Raw genomic sequence first — 20,833 nt, forward strand, 5'->3', positions numbered from 1 at the left:
CAAATCCAGCCTGGGCAACATAGTGAGACCCCCCATCTCTCTAAGAAAATAAATATACACATTTAAAAAGCTTCAGATGTCATCTTAGATGCCCAGGCTCATTGGTTTGACTTTACTTTTCTAGATTTCATCTTTAAAAATTATTCATACAAAAGTTATACATACTTCTTAAGACATAAATATATTAATAAAAGAGGCCAAGATTATAGAAACTTTAAAGTGCACAGGTTGTATCACCCTCCTCCCTGCCTTGCTCCAAGCTATTCCCTTCCTTAAAAGTAGAACTACTATGAACAGTTTGGTTCTATCTTGCTGAACTTAAAAAATTTGGGCTGGGCACGGTGGCTCACACCTGTAATCCCAGCACTTTGGGAGGCCGAGACGGGTGGATCACGAGGTCAGGAGATTGAGACCATCCTGCCTAACATGGTGAAACCCCATCTCTACTAAAAATACAAAAAATTAGCCGGGCGCGGTGGCGGGTGCCTGTAGTCCCAGCTACTCAGGAGGCTGAGGCAGGAGAATGGCGTGAACCCGGGAGGCGGAGCTTGCAGTGAGCCGAGATCACGCCACTGCACTCCAGCCTGGGTGACAGGGAGAGACTCCATCTCAAAAAAAAAAAAAAAAAAATTAACACTCCCACACATATACACTCACATTATTTAATTATTCATCATATCTTTTTGTTTCATTTGATGTAATATTTACCTTACTCTTTTGGCTGCTGGGCAGAACCCTGTCGTCTAGATACACCATACTTTCTTAAACTCGCCGTCTATTGATGAACGTGTAGGTAGTTGCCACTTTTTCCCCTCTTGCCAACAGCGATGCAGTAAGCGTTCACATACAATGCTTATGATATATAATGCATGTATAAATAAATAAAGAAGGCACGTACACTTAGGGAAGTCCTGCTGTAAAGTAGATTCCCAGGAGTAGAATTGCTGGGTCAAAGGATGAGCACGTTTAAAGATTTGATCAATATTGCCAAATTGCCCTCTAAAAAGGTTATCCCAGTCTGTGCGCCTGTAGACGGCGTACGTGCAGCGTCCCCTCCCTGCAGCCTCACCATGGGCTGACCTTTCATTTAGAAGGATTAATCTACTCATGAGCTGCCTTGACTTGTGTGACACTGAAAATTGCATCTATTTTTAGTTGAAGGAAAGAAACCCTCATGGGTCAGGTTATTGAGTAGTGCACAGCCTGATTCATTTGGTTTTTGGAACATAAATCTATTTCCGTCCTTACTGTAACATTAAACAAGCACTGTTGCTTTTTAATTTTTTTTTTTTTTTTGGGTCTTCATTTGTCTCTTGGATTTTCTCAGAAGAGAGATCTTCTTGAAAAATAAAGCTGTGTGACTTACTGAAGAACCCCTGACCATTCTTTGACTGGTTGGTTTAGAATGAGTGAAACCTGTTTGTCTGCACCTGCAGATAACTGCTGTACACTTCCTGTGCTATCACTTTGGTTGAAAGGCCGGAGCATGATGTCACGTGGAGACCCAACAGTTGCCTGCTCATTGAGTTGGATGTGTGTGTTGTCCAGGGCACCCAGTCAGGCCTGTGTGATTTGCAGGATGGCCAGGGCTTCCGAAAACCCATCTTCAGGGCAGCTTTGCCACGACCTTCAGGGTTCCCTGCTCAGCATCGTAGGAGGAGGTACCAGCTCCTTGGCGTGGCATTTGAAACCTGGCACTTTCAGGTCCCAGCCTTCTGCCAAGCCCTTATTTTCAGCTGCTATTTCTCAGCCCTTCCTGCTCTAATCCAGATACTCTCTTCCTCCTCTGCACTCCGTCCCCATCTTCCTGCCTTTGCTATGTGGTGGCCTCAGCTTGACATGGCTTCCCCTCTGATTTTTGCCTCTCAATATTTTTGCAGCCTTTAATGCCTGGCTCAGATGCCACAGTCCTGAGGCCACAATCGGTGACCCTAGTCAGCTCTGGCCTCTTCCCTGTCCCTGGACTTGCTGGATTCTATGTGGATACCGGAGGGCTTGGGCCTGGCTTGTTGGCCTTGGTCCCCATCATGGAGGACAGGCTGGACACGATGGCAGCCCCCGGAGCCGACCACTGAGGAAAGTAATTCCCATCCTGGCAGCCTGTCTCAACCCTCCTCACATGATGGCCTTAGCAGCCACCGCTGGGAGACCCGTCAGGCTAAGAATTGACCAAGGCTGTGGCCCGCTGTTCTAATGACTGCCATCATTCTTTTGAATCTGTATTGTGATTTCTAGAGAAACAGAGAAATGGTTCTCATACTGGGTACCAGGAAAAAGATGCCATTTACATGAGGGTTTGTGAACTTTTTCCTGACATTGCTTCCCTTGAATTTGGGTACGACTTACATTTTATGCACTGTCGTATTTGTCTAATGAAAAAACCAGTCTTCAGCTGGGCACAGTGACTCACACGAATAATCCCAGTACTTTGGGAGTCCGAGGCAGGTGGATCACTTGAGGTCAGGAGTTTGAGACCAGCCTGGCCAACATGCTGAAACCCCATCTCTACTGAAAGTACAAAAATTAGCCGGATGTGTTGGTGGGCACCTGTAATCCCAGCTACTTGGGAGGCTGAGGCAGGAGAATTGCTTGAACCCTGGAGGTGGAGGTTGCAGTGAGCTGAGATCGCACTATTGTACTCCAGCCTGGGCGACAGAGCAAGACACCGTCTAAAAAAAAAAAAGAGAGAGAGAAAGCCAGTCTTGCAGTTAACCACTTGCCTAAAACAACAGCAAATAAGGACAATTTTGTTTTCTGCTGAAGTTAATTACTTGTTTGGATCTAGTCAGCCCATGAGAAATGATCCATAAGGCTAATTGTCACCTTGTTCATAGAGAGGGTATAAAGCTGGCTTGAGTATTGATGAAACAGAATAAATACAAATGGGAGATACAGGAACCGCTTTCAGATTCAGGTGTACTCAAAAGTAGAAGGAAAGTCAAGAAGGACTGTTGCCTAAAAGATCTAAATCATTGAGCTAATGGGTCCTTTGGGGCCTAAATTTGGGCAATAATTGTTTGAATTTTTGACCTTATTTCATACATGCTTTTATATTCATGTAACCAGAAGCCAGTGTTTTTATGACTTAGGGAAAAGAACACTTACCGTGTTTCTCCAGGTTCGTTAGCTCTGCTGGGGCCTAGGTGTGTGGTGTCCCAAGCCAGTGGACTGAAAATGAGAGGCATCCGTAGCAGACTTGTTAGGGTCTTTTTTTTTTTTTTTGAGATGGAGTTTTGCTCTTGTCACCCAGGCTGGAGTGCAATGGCATGATCTTGGCTCACTGCAACCTCCGCCTCCCAGGTTCAGGCGATTCTCCTGCCTCAGCCTCCCAAGTAGCAGGAATTATAGGCACATGCCACCATGCCCGGCTAATTTTGTATTTTTAGTAGAGACAGAGTTTCACCATGTTGGCCAGGCTGGTTTCCAATGCCTGACCTTAGGTGATCTGCCCACCTCAGCCTCCCAAAGTGCGGGGATTACAGGCGTGAACCACTGCGCCCGGCCTAGATCTTTTTTATTCTCCTGCCTGCAGCAGTTCTTTCTTTCATGTCAGCACTTCTTTATTTATTGCAGTCATTGCTCTCTGCCAGTAAGAGATATGATGATGTGGTAAATAGAAGGTCTGATTGGGAGTCGGGCTGGGATCCCAGAAGCGGCAGCCATTAGCTCACACTGGGCCCTGGGACCGAGTACCTACTCTGAGCTTTGGTTTGCTCTTCTGTAAAATGAGAAGATTAGGCTAGGTGACCCCTGAGGTCACTGCTAACCTGGGAATGCTCTGCTCCTGGCTGTGTGGATTGCACAAGAGTGTGTTTTGCTTTTCCAAGCCAAACCTCAGCCCAAACTCAGAGGGATCCGCTAGACTGTGGTTGCACCAGGAGCTGTCCTAAGTGCCGTCGGGGGTGCTGAGCAGTCTCTCCCTTCAAGAAGCTTGTGGTAATGTGGGAGGAGACACTTAGGGGTCCCTGTAATGAGGCAGTGAGGGGCAGATCGAGCGAGGAAGATGCCGGTTTTTGTTGGACATATGTCAAGGAGAAGTTAATTTTGATTGACCAGAGGTGTCAGAGGAGGGCGCTGTGAGAAGGTGGCACTCAGCTGAGTCTCCCTGGAGGAGCAGGGTTTCAAAGGAGAGGAAAGCTCACCACAGGTGGAAGTAGGAGCGAGAGGGGAGGCTGGGAGATGAGCAGGTGCTGGGTGGGCTCACTGAAAGGGAGGCTCCGGTGCAGACGGTGGGGTGGGTAAAAGATGAAGCAGGAGAGTAGGCAGAAACCAGGTTGCAGAGTGCCTGGGAGGTGACTCACCAAGCCTGAGTGGTGCTGGGCCTTCCTTTCTCAAGGTGGCTGGTGACCCTCTCTCCCCTTAGGATGGCACATGGGGCCACAGAGTCATTTTTCTCTACAGCAGTGGCTCTCAACGGATGGACATATGGCAGTGTCCAGGGATGCTTCTGATGGACATAACTGGGGCATGCTGTTGACCCTTAGTGGGTGGACCCAGGGTGGTGCTGCATATCCCATGATGCGGCGTTGTGGGGGCCTCGCTCCCCAACAGACACTCCTCCCGTCTCAGATGTCAGTGTTGAGAAACTCCAGTGTAGAAGCTTATCTTGCAGAATGCTCCCAAAGGTAATCTTTCCAAACTATTTAAATCTCCCTGAGTCAGTGTCTTAAGAGGGATGCAGAGATTAGGGCAGGGGAGAAAACTGTTTACACCAAGCCTGGGCATGGATCCCTCTTTTTTTTTTCCCCGTTCTGGTGTTCCAGTTGCTGAGAATGCTAGAGGAACAGGAGTGATGTGTGTGTGTATCGCACCGTTATCTACTGGCACTTCCTATCCCTGGATCCCACCTGTCCTGCTGGGTAATTGTTGATTTTCCCCAAGCACTCTCTGCTTCTGTAGGGCAGGGCTGTGCCATGCCCTGTGGGCACCCCAGACCCCGTGTGCAGCCTGGCACAGGAGCGCCTAGTGAGTGAGTGTGCATTGAAGGGACCGTGGAAGGAGCCTACAGGTTGAGCAGGGACTTCAACTGGGCTGGCCTGTGGGGCATGTCCTGCCACTGGTTGCCCTCCTGAGTGAGGGGTCTTCCCTGTGAGGGGCACCATGGAGACTTAGTGCTGCCTGAGCATTTGATGGGAGCACTTGTTGGCATTGCAGACAGCTTTTGTTGAAGGCGGGAGGGAAGGCTCTTCCACCAGCAAGCATTTCCCCCATTAGGTCACTCTTGAGCTGGCTTTCCAGCTGCTGGCACGCTGACAGTAACTCAGTGGCATTGCCCAACTGTGAAATATATTTGACAATCCAGTTTTGTGTAGATTAGCATCTTAGATCTCTGCGGGTGGCAGCTTTTAGGACTTTGATGTGAAGAGCTATACATGGAAGTAGTGATTTCTTTTTAAAGGTTGTATTAATTAGATGGCTAAAATACAAAGATATTTAGAAATTATTGATTGGCCGGGTGCGGAGGCTTATGCTTGTAGTCCCAGCACTTTGGGAGGCCAAGATGGGCGGATCACGAGGTCAAGAGATTGATACCATCCTGGCCGATATAGTGAAACCCCATCTCTACTAAAAATACAAAAAATTAGCCAGGTGTGGTGTTGCATGCCTGTAGTCCCAGCTACTCAGGAGGCTGAGACAGGAGAATCGCTTGAACCCGGGAGGCAGGGGTAGCAGTGAGCTGAGATCATGCCACTGCACTCCAGCCTGGTGACAGAGCGAGACTCTGTCTCAAAAAAGAGAGAGAGAGAGAAAAAAAGAAATTAAAAAGACTGTGATTTTCAGATGCATCCCTGTATTCCAGATAAGCCCTTATGTCTAGATTCTTTTTGTCTTAAAACTTTCCTGTTTCTTAGTTTTAAAGAACATATTATTGAGCAGTTTTTGAAACAAGTCCATTGGCCATTATAAAATATTTATGGTAGAGCAATACGTTGGATAGGAAGCGAGTAGTTGATTCACTCATTCAGCAAATATTCACTAAGTGTCTGCTATAAGTTAAGCACTGTTTTTGGTACTGGGGTTGTAGCAAAAAATGGGACAAAGTCCCTGTCCTCATGGAGTTTATGGATGAATGAGAGATACAGTTGAATAAGGGACTGTAACGTCGTATTAGTGATCAGTGCTAGGAGGAGAGGGAAGGCAGAGCGAGGGCCAGTGCCTGGGTGAGGAGTGAGGGAGTGTGTGTTTCATCGTGTAGGGGAGGTCAAGGGAAGGGCCCTCTGGAGAGGCGAGATCCAGCGGAGACCTAGATGAGGTGAGGGTGTGAGCAGTCCCCGCAGACTGGGGGAAAGGTGTTCCAGGCAGGAGGAACGGCATCGGCAGGTGCCAGCACAGATGAGCGTGGCGAGTTGGAGGAAGGATAGGAACACCTGTGTGGTTTGCCAGGAATGAGGAGTTGGAAGTCATTGCAGATGGGGTTGGGGTTGGAGAGAAAGGTGGGGGCCAGGTTTTCTTGGTCTTACGGGCCACAGTGAAGGGTTTGGACGATGTCTGCGAGAGGTGCAGCCTCGGGAGGGTTCTGAGTGTGAGTGGGCTACGCTTTACGTTTTCTTAGAGCACCACGTGGAGTCGGGATAGCAGCAGGGAAGTCATTCAAGATTGTCGCAGCAACGGAGGCCAGGAGGCCGTGCAGTGTGGACGTGGTGGGAGCACTGGGTGGTGCTGAGGGGCGGTTTGGGTGGCCATCAGTGGTGGAGCAGAGAGGACCTGCTGATTGTATGGCAGGGGGCTGAGGGCAAGGAGACACCAGTGGGGCCCCTGAGGGTTTGACGTCACCCCTGGCTTAGGAGAGTGCCACTTGCCACTTGCTACTTACAACACGGGCTCCCGAGGAGTCTCGGGGTGAGTTGGGGAGGAGCCGCCGTGGTGTGTGTGGTTTTGGAGGTACCCATTTTGGAGTATGATGAGTACTATGGGGTCCACAGTGAGCCTGTACTGCACAGTGGGCATAATGTGGAGTTCGTAGTAGCTGCAGCTTGGGAGAGGGGTCTGGACGGGGTCCATGCGTTTGGGAGATATCAGTGTATAGACAGTGTTTAAAAATTTTTGAATAATATATTTTACTTAATCCAACATATTCAAAATGATATCACTTAGAGATATAATCAATATGAAAATGATTAATGAAATATACCTTCTTTTTTTTATAATAGACTTTGAAACTTGATACCAAGTTTTTATACTTAGAGCACCTTTCATTCTACACACTAAATTTTTGATGGTTAAAAAAAAGTGAAATGGGGCCAGGCTCAGTGGCTCATGCCTGTAATCCCAGCATTTTGGGAGGCCAAGGCAGGTGGATCACCTGAGGTCAGGAGTTCGGGACCACCCTGGCCAACATGGTGAAACTCGCTCCCTACAAAAAATACAAAAATTAGCCGGGCGTGGTGGTGCATGTCTGCAATCCCAGCTACTTGGGAGGATGAGGCAGGAGAATTGCTTGAACCTGGGAGGCAGAGGTTGCAGTGAGCCAAGATCACGCCACTGCTCTCCAGCCTGGGGGACAGAGCAAGGCTCTCTCAAAAAAAAAAAAAAAGTGAGATGGGGTCCTGCTAATGCAACAAAGTTGCATTCATAGAATAGTTGTGTTGCTTCAGTCTAGACATGGCATTTGGAGCCGTGGAAGTGGGTGAGATCCCCAGATCCTCTAGGGAGTGTAGGGGGTGTGGAGCGATGAGGCCTGAGACCCTGGGCGCTTGTACGTTTTTGAGACTGGCAGTGCAGATGGGAGCAGTCGAGCCGCCGTGTCTGGGAAGGGGTGGCTGCTGAAGAGGAGAACATCCGGACGCTGTGGAGTCCTGGGGGCTGAGTGACTCAGGTGCTCTGGGAGAAGGAACGAACCCCCGAGGCAGAGGCTACTGGGGAGTCCATTGCTACAAGAATTGAGAGTTGATACCAGGGTTTGGCAAGATGGGCATCAAGGTGACCTGTGCAGGGAAAGCAAGGAAAGGAACGAGAGAATGAGAGTCTGCTGGGAGTGAGAAAGGTGAAGAAGTAGACTCAATGCGTATACTCAGCTTTTTGGAAGAATTTTACTACAAAAGGGAACAGAGAAATGGTATCTTAGCCAAAGAGAGACTAAGGATGTTTTGGCGTGTGTGTGCATGCACGCGTGTGTGCATGTGTGTGTGTGTGTGGTTGTTCTGGCTTGGCTTGTTTTTAGGATGAAATGAGGGATTGCAGAATATTTATGTGCTGATGTGAATTACCCAAAAGAGAGGAGGAATTTAATGGGGTGTGTGTAGGGGCAAATGAAGCAAATGCTGGAGCAAAGTGTGTGAATTGGCAGGTGGCTGTGGACTTGTCGCAGGGGCTCTAGCCAAGAGCTGGGACCAGGGGGAGTACGAAGGGCTCAGGCGCAGGCAGATGAACCAGTTTCATCCATCTGAACCTGTTTCCATAGCAGTAAAACCAGAGGGAAATACTCATCTAGCCATGTTCTCCTGAGGATTAAGCGAAGTGGGGAACGCAAAAGTGCTTAGTGAATTACAGTGAAATGTATTTAAGCTTATTTCTCAATTGTAAGCAAGATTTTGTAGAATGTGGACTTTTGTATGTGGGGGAACTTGAAACAGTGCCGTTCTTCAGAACAGATCTGGATCAGGATTTGTGAATGCAAAAAGTTTCCATTTTCTGATGCCATGAAATATAAATGTTTTATGTCTTTCAGGAACGGATATAAATTTCTCTACTGCTCTGCCCGTGCCATCGGGATGGCGGACATGACGCGGGGCTACCTGCACTGGGTCAACGAGAGGGGCACGGTGCTGCCCCAGGGGCCCCTGCTGCTGAGTCCCAGCAGCCTCTTCTCTGCCCTGCACAGGTACCAGGCCTGCTCCCTACACCTACATCTGTGGGGCTGTTCAGACCCTCTCTCTTCCTAACTGCAGTTTTTGTAAGAATAGCTTCCTCACTGGTCTTCTCCAACCAATATCCATGCTCCATAGCTGGCACCAGGAAAATCATTCCAAACACAGGTCCACATCTGCATTGGCTCCTCACGGCTTTCAGGCCAAGTCCAGACTCAGGAGCTTGGCGCCTGGTGGCTCCTCATGGCCCGCGCCTCCCCTCCTCTCCAGGCGCATTTCTCTCGTCTCTGCATCTCAGTCTGTGTCTCCCAGACAATTGTCTCTGCTTGGAGCCTTTGCACATGCTGTTCCCCTCTTTCTGGGTCACTCTCCTGCTCCATCTCTTCTTGAGTAGCCTGGCTGAATCTTAATGTCCGTTGGACAATGAGCCTCTATCTCATCTCCTTAGGGATCCTTAAGTGGCCCGTCTACCAACCACCATCATCCACCTGGCTTTTGCCACCCATCATACTTGTTATTTTCTGTCTTAGAGTTCTGGGAACACTGCTTGTTTTAAGGGTCCTCTAACAGACCACTAGCCAATTTCTCATTGCCTTCCTCCCTTCATCTACTGGGCCATATCAAGGTAGCTAAGCGAGACTAACTCTGGTCCCATGGAATTAGAGGAAGGAAACCCTGGATGTCCCTGTAGTTGGAGGCCCAGGGCAATTTACTAGACACCTCTCAAAGCAAAATCTATTGTGGTCAACCATGGGACGTTGGGCCCTGCTGAAGGCTGATTATAAAGACTTGGTCTTTATGAATGTCATTGGTGTGATTCTGCCTGAATTTGAAGACCACATGAACTGTTTGCTGCTGCTAATCATGCAAACAATGGAAGAATCTAAATGGGCCCCCAATGCCGTGTTGATTCTTGTGTATTTTCCTTTAGCTCTGTAGGTACCTTTTCCATCACAGCATTGTTTTGTGTAAGCAGTAGCTTTTTTCCTATAGTAAAGGATCTCAAACTGAGACACGCATGTTCTAGGGGAGAAAAGTCAGGCACAACCTAGTGTATTTCAAGTCCTCAGAGCTATCGTAACAGCATTGATCTCCATAGAAATCCTGATATTTTAATGAAATTGTGTCCCTAAGCTATGCTGACAATTTGCAACAAGCCATTCATCAGCCTGTGTTAAGTAGTAAGGCTTTGCTAGGCCAAGCAAAAAGTCGACATTGTTACTCTGACATCCTAACGCTATCTATACATTTAAAGTGATCCTTTTCTCATTTTCTTATTTAAATATCATTGTCCAAGGTATATTGCTTTTTCCCTGGAAGGAATTATTTTAAAAACCCTAAATCACATAGTTGGTATGTCCTCTTGGAAGGCCAAAGGGCTCCTGTGGCAAGTGGCCACCAGCCTGGTCCTTCCCAGGGCTGCCATCAAGCCACAGCCATTCCATGTGCTAGCTGTCCCGTGGAGTTCTCTAGAATTGCTAGCCAAGTCTGCCCTGACGCAAATGACCTTCCTTTTTTTTTTTTTTTTTTTAAATTTTACTCTAAGTTCTGGGATACATGTGCAGAAAGTGCAAGTTTTTTACATAGGTATACATGTGCCATAGTGGTTTGCTGCACCCCTCAGCCTGTCATCCAGGTTTTAAGCCCCACATGTATTAGGTATTTGTCCTAATGCTCTCCCTCCCCTTGCCCTCTCACCCCCTAATAGGCCCCGGTATGTGATGTTCCCCTCCCTGTGTCCATGTGTTCTCATTGTTCAACTCCCACTTATGAGTGAGAACACGCAGTGTTTGGTTTTCTGTTCCTGTGTTAGTTTGCTGAGAATGATGGCTTCCAGCTTCATCCACGTCCCTGCAAAGGACATGAGCTCATTCTTTTTTATGGCTGCATAGTATTCCGTGGTGTATATGTGCCACATTTTCTTTATCCAGTCTATCATTGATGGGCACACAAATGACCTTCCTTAGCACAACTCTTGGACTGGGTGCAGTTGTGATTCTACCGCTCGGTTTTGAATTAGAATGAAGGAGGGGAATGTGGTGGGTGGATATGTGTGTGGTGCAGTGGGCAGAAAAAAGCCCTCAGCACAGGGTGGTGATCACTTAGCCTTTGTCAGGAGTGCTGTGGGGATCTTTTCCCAGTTCATAGCTTTTGATGAAAATAAACTTAGTTTTATGTCATTGAGTGTATTGTTTCCTCTGTAGTTGTGCTTTTTGTGTATTACCAAAGTCTTCTCTGACGTGTGGGCATGAAGACAATCCTGTATTTTATCTGAAGGTGTTGCTTTCACATTTGGGTCTATAATCCACTAAGAATGGATTTATTTAGGTAGAATGAGGTGCGGGTGCAATTTAATCTTTTTTCCCTACATGGATATTCATTTGTCCCAGCACCACATGCTAAAAAGACTGCCCTGTCCTTGCTGCTCCGAGATGCCATTGTGGTCATAAAGCAAGCATCTGTGAATGTGTGGTTCTGTTTTGGGGCTTTCTGTTTTGTTCCACTGGCAAAGGCCTGGACGAATTGGCCAAGGCCACAGTGTCCTGTCTCCCACAGCTCAGAAGCTCCTCACCTTCCCAGCATCGGAAGTGCTAGGCCTGGCTTTCTGCTCGTTTTCGTAGCTTCTAGACTCAAATTGCATCAAAACACCCAAGACTCTGTTATGAGTTTGACTGAAATTGCAGCGAATCTGTAGAGCAATTTAGGAAGACTTAATATCTCAAAATTATATCGGATCTTCCAATCCAAGAGTATAGTCTATTTCTTCACTTGTGTAGGTCTTTCCTAATGTATTTTAGTAAAGTTTTATAATTTTAGCCATAAAGGTCTGGCACATCTTATGTTAGGTTTATTTCTAGACATTTTATATTTTAAAATTTAATTTAAAATACTGTTTACACAATTACCTTTTCTACTTGTTTCAGATGCATGAAAATGTGATTAGTTTTTGTACATTGATTTTTTTTTTGTACATTGACTTGTTAATCTTATTAGAGCCTTTTTAATTCTGGTAATTCATGTGTAGGTTCAGCTTTTTAATATGCATATTTGTTTTTTGTGATGACAATTTTTCCTCCTAATTCTCTCTAATATATATAACTTTTATTTATTTTTCTTACGTTATTGCATTTGATAGAGCAGGCAGTACAGCAGTGAATTGCCATGGTGATACAGACCATCATTATTTCACTGTTAATAAGATGTTCACTCTAGGTTTTTTAGCATTCCCTTCCATTCCTGGTTGGAGTTATCATCTGGATTAGATGTTAACTTGTATCAAATCATCTTTTTAAATTTAAATATTTTAAAAAATGAATTTGAAGTTGGGAGGGAACTGGTATCAAATATCCTTTTTGTATCTGTTGAGATGATCATGTTTTTCTCTTTTAACCTTGATAATATGTTATATTATATTGATTTTAAATATTAAATTGCTATTTCATTCCTGGAATAAACCCAGCTTTTATACACTGCTACAATTTGTGCATACACACACACATACACACACACGTGTGTGTATATATATATATGTGTATTTCAGAATTTTTGCACTTATATTCCAAATAAGATTGGTCCATACTTTGCCCATACTTTTCTTTTTTAGGTTTTGTTTTTAAGGTTATGCTAGCCTCATCGAATTAATTTAGAGATGTTCCTTTTTGTTTTTATGCTCTGTCATTCTTTGTTTCCTGGGTGACGAGGAGAACTCTTGGTGAAATGGCTCATCCTTGGTGTTTTCTTTGTAGAAAGACTTGAAAGTATGGGTTTACTTTCTATCTCGTGCTTTTCTGGGATGTCTGAACTGCCTGACACACACTAGACTTTTGAAGATTTGAGTTTTCTTAGTGTTGTGGCAGCTTTGTCAGCTAAAAACAGTTTAATGCTAAAGGCAGCTTAGCCTCTCATGTTAATCTATTATTTATTTGTTTAACAGAGAAGTGATTGAAAAGAAGCCAGAAAAGTTTAAAGTCCAGTGTTTGACAGACATCAAAAACCTGTTTTTCCCCAATACAGAACCCTTTTATGCTGCTTTTGGAAACCGACCGGCTGTAAGTAGTAGATTGGGTATGGAAAAACCCTTGAAATGACTGTCTTTTCTGGTTGTTGTCATCTGAAAGCCCTATCCTAGAACTATATGTAGAGTCAGATTCTCATCCCAGAAGCAGTAGCCTGGTGAAGAGCCACTTGCCTACATCTAAAGGGAAGGGGATTACAAATTGTCTTATGGCCTCCAGGGTTCTTTGAAGGTTGGCAGGTGGGTCAAAGCTTGAGATGTGGGACTTAAAACTCCAAATTCTAAATTATTCATTAAAGCAGTAAAGCGGAACATTTAATCGGATTAGGTTCTTTCTACCAGAAAGGAACCGCAAAATTAGTCCTAACCATGATGGTGAATTCAGCATCTCACGTCTAGTGTTGTCTCGTATCATGAAAGAAGCGCTTTGAGATTTTGCACGTATGCCCAAATTTACTAGAAAGCTAAGTATTCTAGAGAATGTAGTTGGGTACTAACTGGTCCATCGGAAAGTCCTACTTTTGAAAGTTATGGGAGATTTTCATGAAGTAGGAATATGGGTCAGAGAATAACCTGAAGGAATGTTAGAACTGCGCAGCGTGATAGGTTGTCTTTTCTTTAACTCAGTCCTTGAACAGATGAGGGAGTTGAGGCCCAGAGAGCAAAACTAATTGAACAGTTTCCCATCAAAGGATATTCTTTCACTGCACCACTTTGAGGTAGAGCTCTGGTTAATGAAAATTTGATATTTCATCAAATCAGAAATACCATGGACTTGTTTTTACAATGAACTCTTTTTTTCTAATGAACACTTTAAATCACCTTTTCCACATATAGGATGTGTATTCATACAAGCAAGTAGGAGTGTCTTTGAATAGAATATTTACCGTCAACCCTAAAGGAGAGCTGGTACAGGAACATGCGAAGACCAACATCTCATCGTGAGTATTGTACATGTTTTATGTGATTATTATATCAGTACCATTATCTTAAAATGGCGCTTCCCAGTTCGTGGTGTACCTCTTCCCCTTTGCTGCCTGGATGTTAATCTCTAATTCTTATAATGAAGAAATGTATTTCAACTCCTTGTATTTTGTCCAAAACATAATTTTTAGATAGCTGGAATTGAATCAGATCCCCTCTGGGTCTAAAATTTAAACTCGTGGTTAAATTCTGCTACAGAATGGAATTGAATGAATTTGAAAACTAGTAGTTTAGATTTGCCAAGTTAGGTTTGAAAGCCTAGAATGTGAATGAGAAATGTAACCAAACTGAAATATGTGAAGCTATATTTAAAGATGAGGAACTGTATATCTCTTCACATACCAAATGTTTCTTACCAGAGACATTGCTGTGTAATTGTTAAGAATTCCCCTCATATTTTTTGGTCAAAGCCCAGTTTTCCTGAGTCAGTGGGCTAAATGGGATTACTCTTTCTAATGAGGCATGCTTGTGTACTTAGAATCACTCTTGACTTTATCCTGCCCCCGTCGGGTTCCTAACTTCTTAGAATGGAGAGCACTTCCTCATTCCATGTTGTTGGGAGGTGGGCCCACTGGGTGACGTCAGCCCAGGCAGACCCTTGTCTTCCTGTCTTGTCCATTCCAGAGACTACACCTCTTCTGGTCTTGTCTGTGCAGACCTGGAAAAGAGCCTCTGGCAGATTGGGTGCGGTGGCTCACGCCTGTAATCCCAGTACTTTGGGAGGCCGAGGCAGGCGGATCACCTGAGATTGGGAGTTCAAGACCAGCCTCACCAACATGGGGAAACCCTGTCTCTACTAAAAATAGAAAAATTAGCTGGATGTGGTGGTGCATGCCTGTAATCCCAGCTACTCAGGAGGCTGAGGCAGGAGAATCGCTTGAACCTGGGAGGTGGAGGTTGCTGTGAGCCTAGATCACGCCGTTGCACTCCAGCCTGGGCAACAGAGCTAGACTCCATCTCCAAAAAAAAAAAAAAAAAAAAAGCCTCTAGCCTTAGAGACCCCAGAGAGCCCAAGGGGGTCCTCTTTATCTGGAGGAGTTAGACTGGGGGAATTTGGTTCTAGGAGATTCCTATGGATTGGTTTTCTCCGTGTAGCTCCTGTGATTTTAGATAGATAGAGAGCTAAGTTCCCTCTAGGGCAGAGTTTTACTTTCAAGATGGTCCTTATACCAGTTGGATTCTAATTGAGTGTCAGAGAACTGAGGGCAGTTCTAGACTAACAGGAGTCCTGGGGCTGCCCCACAAGACTCCTCTAACCCTACAGTCATGCCAGTACCCAAGCAGTCCTCAAGGTTTGTGCAGAGAGGGGAGGATGGAGCCAAGGCCCTGTTCCCTCCTGTAGAAGGCGAGTCAGTGTCAGGCTGCTTCCTGATTGGCAGAAAAACAGGAGGAACTTGATTCCTTTCTTAACCCTTCCTTGCAGTTTCTGCTGCCTCCTCTATTCTAAGTGGCTGACTGTGACAATGTCTTGTTCTTGCTCCCCCCTCATTCCCCAGGCTGGAGAGGACCTAGTGGGTTTCTGTTTAGGATCTGTGTTAGTCTGTTTTCAGGCTGCTAATAAAGACAGGGACCCAAGGCTGGGTAATTTATACAGGAAAAAGGATTTAGGCCGGGCGCGGTGGCTCACGCCTGTAATCCCAGCACTTTGGGAGGCTGAGGCAGGTGGATCACCTGAGGTCAGGAGCTCAAGACCCGCGTGACCAACACGGTGAAACCTCATCTCTACTAGAAATACAAAAAAAAAAAAATTAGCCGGACATGGCAGCTTGCACCTGTAGTCCCAGCTACTTGGGAGGCGAAGGCAGGAGAATCACTTGAACCCGGGAGGTGGAGGTTGCAGTGAGCCAAGATCGCGCTACTGCCCTCCAGCCTGGGTGACAGAGTGAGACTCCATCTTAAAAAAAAAAAGAAAAAATGGGGAGGCCTCACCATCATGGTCAAAGGCAAGGAGGATCAAGTCATGTCTTACATGGATGGCAGCAGGCAGAAAGAGAGCTCGTGCAGGGAAACTGCCCCTTATAAAACCATCAGATCTCATGCGACTTATTCACTATCACGGGAACAGCCTGGGAAAGACCTGCCTCCACGATTCAGTTAACTTCCACTGAGTCCCTCCCACAACACGTGGGAATTTAAGATGAGATTTGGGTGGGGACACAGACAAACATATCAGGATCAAAAAGAACTTTCAACCAATGAGACACTGTCCAGGAATGGGAACGTGGCAGGTCTTGCCATGAGGTGCATGGAAAAGGGACTCCAGCGTCTGAGAGGGTTTGGCTAGGTGGCCTCTGAGGTCACTGCATGGACAGAGGCTCTGGGGTTAAAATGCACACCTCGCCCGTGGCTTGGCCTGGGGTGGAGCTCTGCAGACTTTACTCATTGCCCGGGGATGTTGTCGTTTTACACCTGGACTGAGGTGGTTCTCAGGTTCTGTGAGAGAGCAAATCTCCTCCCCAGGGAGCTTACATTTCTCTGGCACTGAGCTTGGTATAGCTATTTCTGAGCCAAGTAGGTGCTTGTCGTTCAGAACTGGGACGGTCATCTGAAATGTCTTCACATGGATGGGGCCACACAGGGGGAGGAGCTCAGTTCTTTCTCCCTTTCGTTTGTGAGCGTCTGTGCATAGGCTCTGCCTGCTCCGGAGGAGCCCTGCGCGTGGAGGTCGGTCTGGGGCAGGCGCGCAGATGACACTTGGCCTGGCCGCTCAGAGAGCGTGAGAGTGGGTTTGGTTCCAGTGCCCGCCGCAGCCTTGCAGTCAAGCCTGCAGGGAGGGGCCCTCCTGCCGCAGCCACAAACCTCAGACAAATAAGCCTTAAAGCCGGGAGGTATTTTAAAAATCTGTCTGTTTGTTTGAATCCCCAGGAAAGACGTAACTCTTGGTTTTATATTAGGAGACATCGTTTTTCCATTTTGTGCAAGCACACTGTTTCTCAAAAGTCCTTTGGAGGTCCTTTATTAAATAGACACACTCAGCCTCATTTAATACATTATTTTATACTTCAGAACATGCAATTTAGGTTCTTAGCAATTTGGAACTAGACAGGGATCAGTGACTGTCAAGGAGGAATCTGGGGATGGCTGGCAGAGGACTGGGTGTGCCAGAATCTCAGTTGGGAGGTGCCTGGAGGTCTGAACATGCATATTCAATATAGCAACTTTCTTTTCATAGTATAAGCCACAGAAACTAACATGCAACATATTTTTGGGCATGCAAATAAAAAGAGAGCAAGAGAACGTTGTAGGAAGCATTGGGAAGCCCTGCTCTAATTCACCTCCACACACTATAAAGATGAAGGGCGCCGAGAGGGCAAGAGAATTGTCCAAGGTTACAGCAAGCAGGAGAGCCCAGGTCTCTTGACCGTCATGCCAACTGGGGCTTTTTTCTCTAAGATGTGTTCATAATTTGTTGCTTAGATACATGTGAGCACCCAGTAGACATTATTTTAATGTTGCATATGTTATTTTATTTAATTAACCTTAAAACTGTGGCCTAGTTTTTCTTTTCCTTCCTTTACAGTGGAGGAAATTGGCTTAGATAGATTATGCCATTTGCCCATGATCACACAGCTAGTAAATGGCAGAGCTGAACATCAAATTAATGTCTCTTTAACCCCAGGACCCAGCTCCTTTTCACTGCGCAATGAAGCAATCTCTGTCTGGTGCTCCAAAGATGTGCCTTGTCTGTGATTCTTCCCCCAATGTCCCATATGTGACCCCTGCAGCAGGTGCTATCCCTTGGCCATGCTGACTTCCTCCTGCCGTCTTTTGCTTGGCTGTCTCCCCTTCACCTGTCCTTCAAGTGAAGTCGGGTCCCACCCACCTCTTCCCCAGAGCCTTCTCTGATGCCTCCTTTGTCTACTCTTCGTTTTTATCTCTGATTTTCAATTAATCGATAACAAATTATTCTAGAATGGCCTCAGTCATGTCAATAAGTAGGCTGTCTGCTCCTTGAGGTTGTAGATCTCTCTTGACTTCTACATACAGCCCTGGGTGCAGAGCTGGTGTCACTCAGTGGCAGTGACAATGTCCCTTTCCTTCCAGGTATGTGAGACTCTGTGAAGTAGTCGACCACGTTTTCCCGTTGCTGAAAAGAAGCCATTCTTCAGACTTTCCCTGTTCGGATACCTTCAGTAACTTCACCTTTTGGAGAGAGCCACTGCCACCTTTTGAAAACCAGGACATTCATTCTGCCTCTGCGTAAAATGTCCCAAGCAGTCTCTTGCCAGCAGTGCAGAGCCTGGTTGTCACCCATTAAAGGATAAACCTCCCGGGAGTGCACAGCTCCACCTGGGAGCCTGGCGCGTCGTCATTGGCCTGACAGCAGAGAGAAGTGAGAAGCATTTCTCCTCTGCCCCACCCTGGGGCTGACATTTCTAAGCAAGTGGGAAGGGAGCACTTTCTAGGCGAGGAGTTGGGCGCATTTGTACCGTGAAAAGCATTCCTCAGTTGTGGCTTAATGCCAGTTACGATGCTGCCTTTCCGTCCTGCCCCAGCAAGTAGCTATTGGTTCATGTGCAGTTTGGGGCTGTGAAACCTAGGCAGAGGGTGGCTGTCTGAGGGCTGTCCCTGCCTAGGACAGGGTCAGTCGAGGAATGCCAGATAGGCACAGTTTTTGGCAAAGTAGGGGGTGCGTTTCCATTATAGCAATGTTAGTGCCACCACCTTCTGAATACAGTGGGGAGGGCTGTGAAGGCTCATGTGACCTGGATCTGAGGTCTCTGATAGAAATCCGTACGTCACTGGGTCCAGGCCTGGCCTCAGACTTGGCCTCGTGGATGGGCCCCTTACAGTATTTGCTGACTAGTCTCATTTTTAGGTGATAAGTTTTTCTTTAATTCCTTTTGTTAAAGATAGTCTATTTAATTGGCATATTTCCCCCCAGTTTTTGTGGCTCAAGGCTGGAATATTTATGCCTTAATGTATCTATGGCAGATATTTTATTTAGAATGCGCTTCATCTAGCTCATGGTAACTTTGCAACGCCTTAGATTAAAATGATAATAAATATTACTAAGGCAGTATTTTGAATGAGTTCGACACTGCCAGCTTCCTTCCATCCAGCAAGGTGGTGCTGACTATGTGGACTTGAGCGCACTTATGCCAAATGATAATGATAACTGACTTCTATTGAGAGCTCTCCAAAGAAACTGGTTGGTTTTAAGAAAATGGTTTCAAGAAGTTAAAGTGTATTCTTTTAGATATTATTTATTGTTTTACTCTGATTAGGTTACTGTGGTAGGCATTTTAGTCATAGTCTTTCTATACCACTGTCATTAATATATTAAAAAGATGTATGTGTTAGACTATCCAAAGGGCCTTATTTTCTCTTTCTCATAGACTGATCTTCTTTTGGGATTTATGAGTCATTTATTTTCCTTAGCTTCTTCCACTCAAGTTAAGGGCAAGTGGAAAAGTAATAATTTGAGTGGCATTCTTTAAGCTGACAGAATGTGATTCTTTTACTTGTTTATTACACTGGCTTGTGGACAGAACGGTTTGAAAAGTGAAAGAATTATTTTGGTAAAAGATTTTGCTTTACTTTTCGAAGCATTATTTTTTTAAAGAGTGTTTTACTCCAACGATTGAAACATTTTCCTATTTAAATTTCCTTGTTAGAATCACAGGAGGCAAAAAATGGAACAGTTGAATGAAATTTTACTCTTTCTGTGAAAGAAAATCCACAGAGTTGTTGCCTCCGTTGTAGTTGGTGGGCCCTGTTAGCATTGGATGCCTTTGCCAAATGGTTCGTGTGGACACACAAAGGCAAACATAGATCTGCCATCGATTGCAGATTTCTGTAGAAACATGGATGTGCATGTGCAGATTCCTTTTGGAGATATTAAAAATAATTAAAAATAGTCCTGCCTGAGGTTGCAGTGAGCCGAGATTGCGCTACTGCACTCCAGCCTGGGTGACAGTGTGAGAATCTGTGTCCAAAAAAAAAAAAGAAAAATTGGCCTGCCTTAACTAACTTCTCTGCGTCTGTTCACTAGTAACCTAAAGAGGCTATATTCATTCTTTATGCAATGAGGGTATTTGAGTGAATTTTAACTGCTCTGAACTAAGTATAAGCTCATGGGCCTGCGAGGGTTCACACAGTTTCTCCTTTGCACCTGGGAGGAACTTTGGCTGTGAGAATGGGGGGACGTATCCCCCATGCAGTTCGCAGTCGGGCAACCCTCTGCCCCAGCACACTCTGCAGGCGGAGTTTTCAGAGCGTGCAATTTTGGACCCCGAATTTTGATGTACCTTAAACTTCCACATCTCTGCACCCTGAAACAGAGCATGCCTTCCAGAAAGTCACACTCTCAGATCTGTGTCAAGTTCAATGTGAGCCCTGGCAAGGCTGGCATATTAACACCTGCCTTCTGGCTTCTGAAAGTGAGATTTCTATATGGGCTGCACTCACGCATTTGCAAGTTGGTTTATCTTTGTGTCCATGACTATAACCCAGTGATGCTGAGGTCATGTGCTGGGATGCTGTATTTGGACCACACATTTCAAAGTTGCTCTATGGAAATGAATCCCACTTAGTGACACGTCATCAGATGTTTGTCACATGTGATGAAGAAAAATATGTATACCTGGCATAGAGAAAAATATATACCTGGTACAATGGAGAAAAATAATTACACTTTCAAAGAGAATTCCCTTTGCAGTTTTATGTTTGGATCACCACTGTAAGCACATTTTATTTACATTTGATCTGTATTTGTATATGCTGGTGCAATGATAAAAATCACTGTGATACTTCATTGTGTTATACTGGATGCAAAGCTAGAAAATATTGCAATAAATGAGACCGATGAAAGACTTCTCTGAAAATCAGGTGTGTGAATTTTAAATAATTTTTGGTAAGTTACTCAGTTGTTGATTTTTCTGGGGTGTGTTATCAAGCATATTCTAAAAAAAATCTTCAGGCTATGAATTGTTCACTATTCGGAATACATGTTTTTCCTGATGTTTTAGATTTAAATGGGTAAAAGACCAACCTTCTCTATGCACTTGGGAGGGATGGGAGAGAT

The 20,833-nt window shown here is 45.4% G+C and overlaps 1 protein-coding gene across 4 annotated transcripts in view; it reads left to right on the forward strand.

Annotated features, from left to right (window-relative positions):
• Positions 1–20,633, forward strand: part of LPIN1 (lipin 1) — a 143,228-nt gene extending 122,595 nt beyond the window's left edge. For all 4 annotated transcript variants that reach the window (XM_025353947.1, XM_025353946.1, XM_025353948.1 and 1 more), the window contains 4 exons: positions 8,669–8,821; positions 12,742–12,856; positions 13,660–13,763; positions 17,851–20,633. In XM_025353947.1, coding sequence (XP_025209732.1) covers positions 8,669–8,821; positions 12,742–12,856; positions 13,660–13,763; positions 17,851–18,010 — 532 coding nt within the window. In that variant the 3' untranslated portion in view covers positions 18,011–20,633. The remainder of the gene's footprint in view (positions 1–8,668; positions 8,822–12,741; positions 12,857–13,659; positions 13,764–17,850) is intronic.
• The last annotated feature ends 200 nt before the right edge of the window (positions 20,634–20,833 follow it).

Source organism: Theropithecus gelada, chromosome 13 (genome assembly GCF_003255815.1).
Source record: "Theropithecus gelada isolate Dixy chromosome 13, Tgel_1.0, whole genome shotgun sequence".
Lineage (NCBI taxonomy): Eukaryota > Metazoa > Chordata > Mammalia > Primates > Cercopithecidae > Theropithecus > Theropithecus gelada.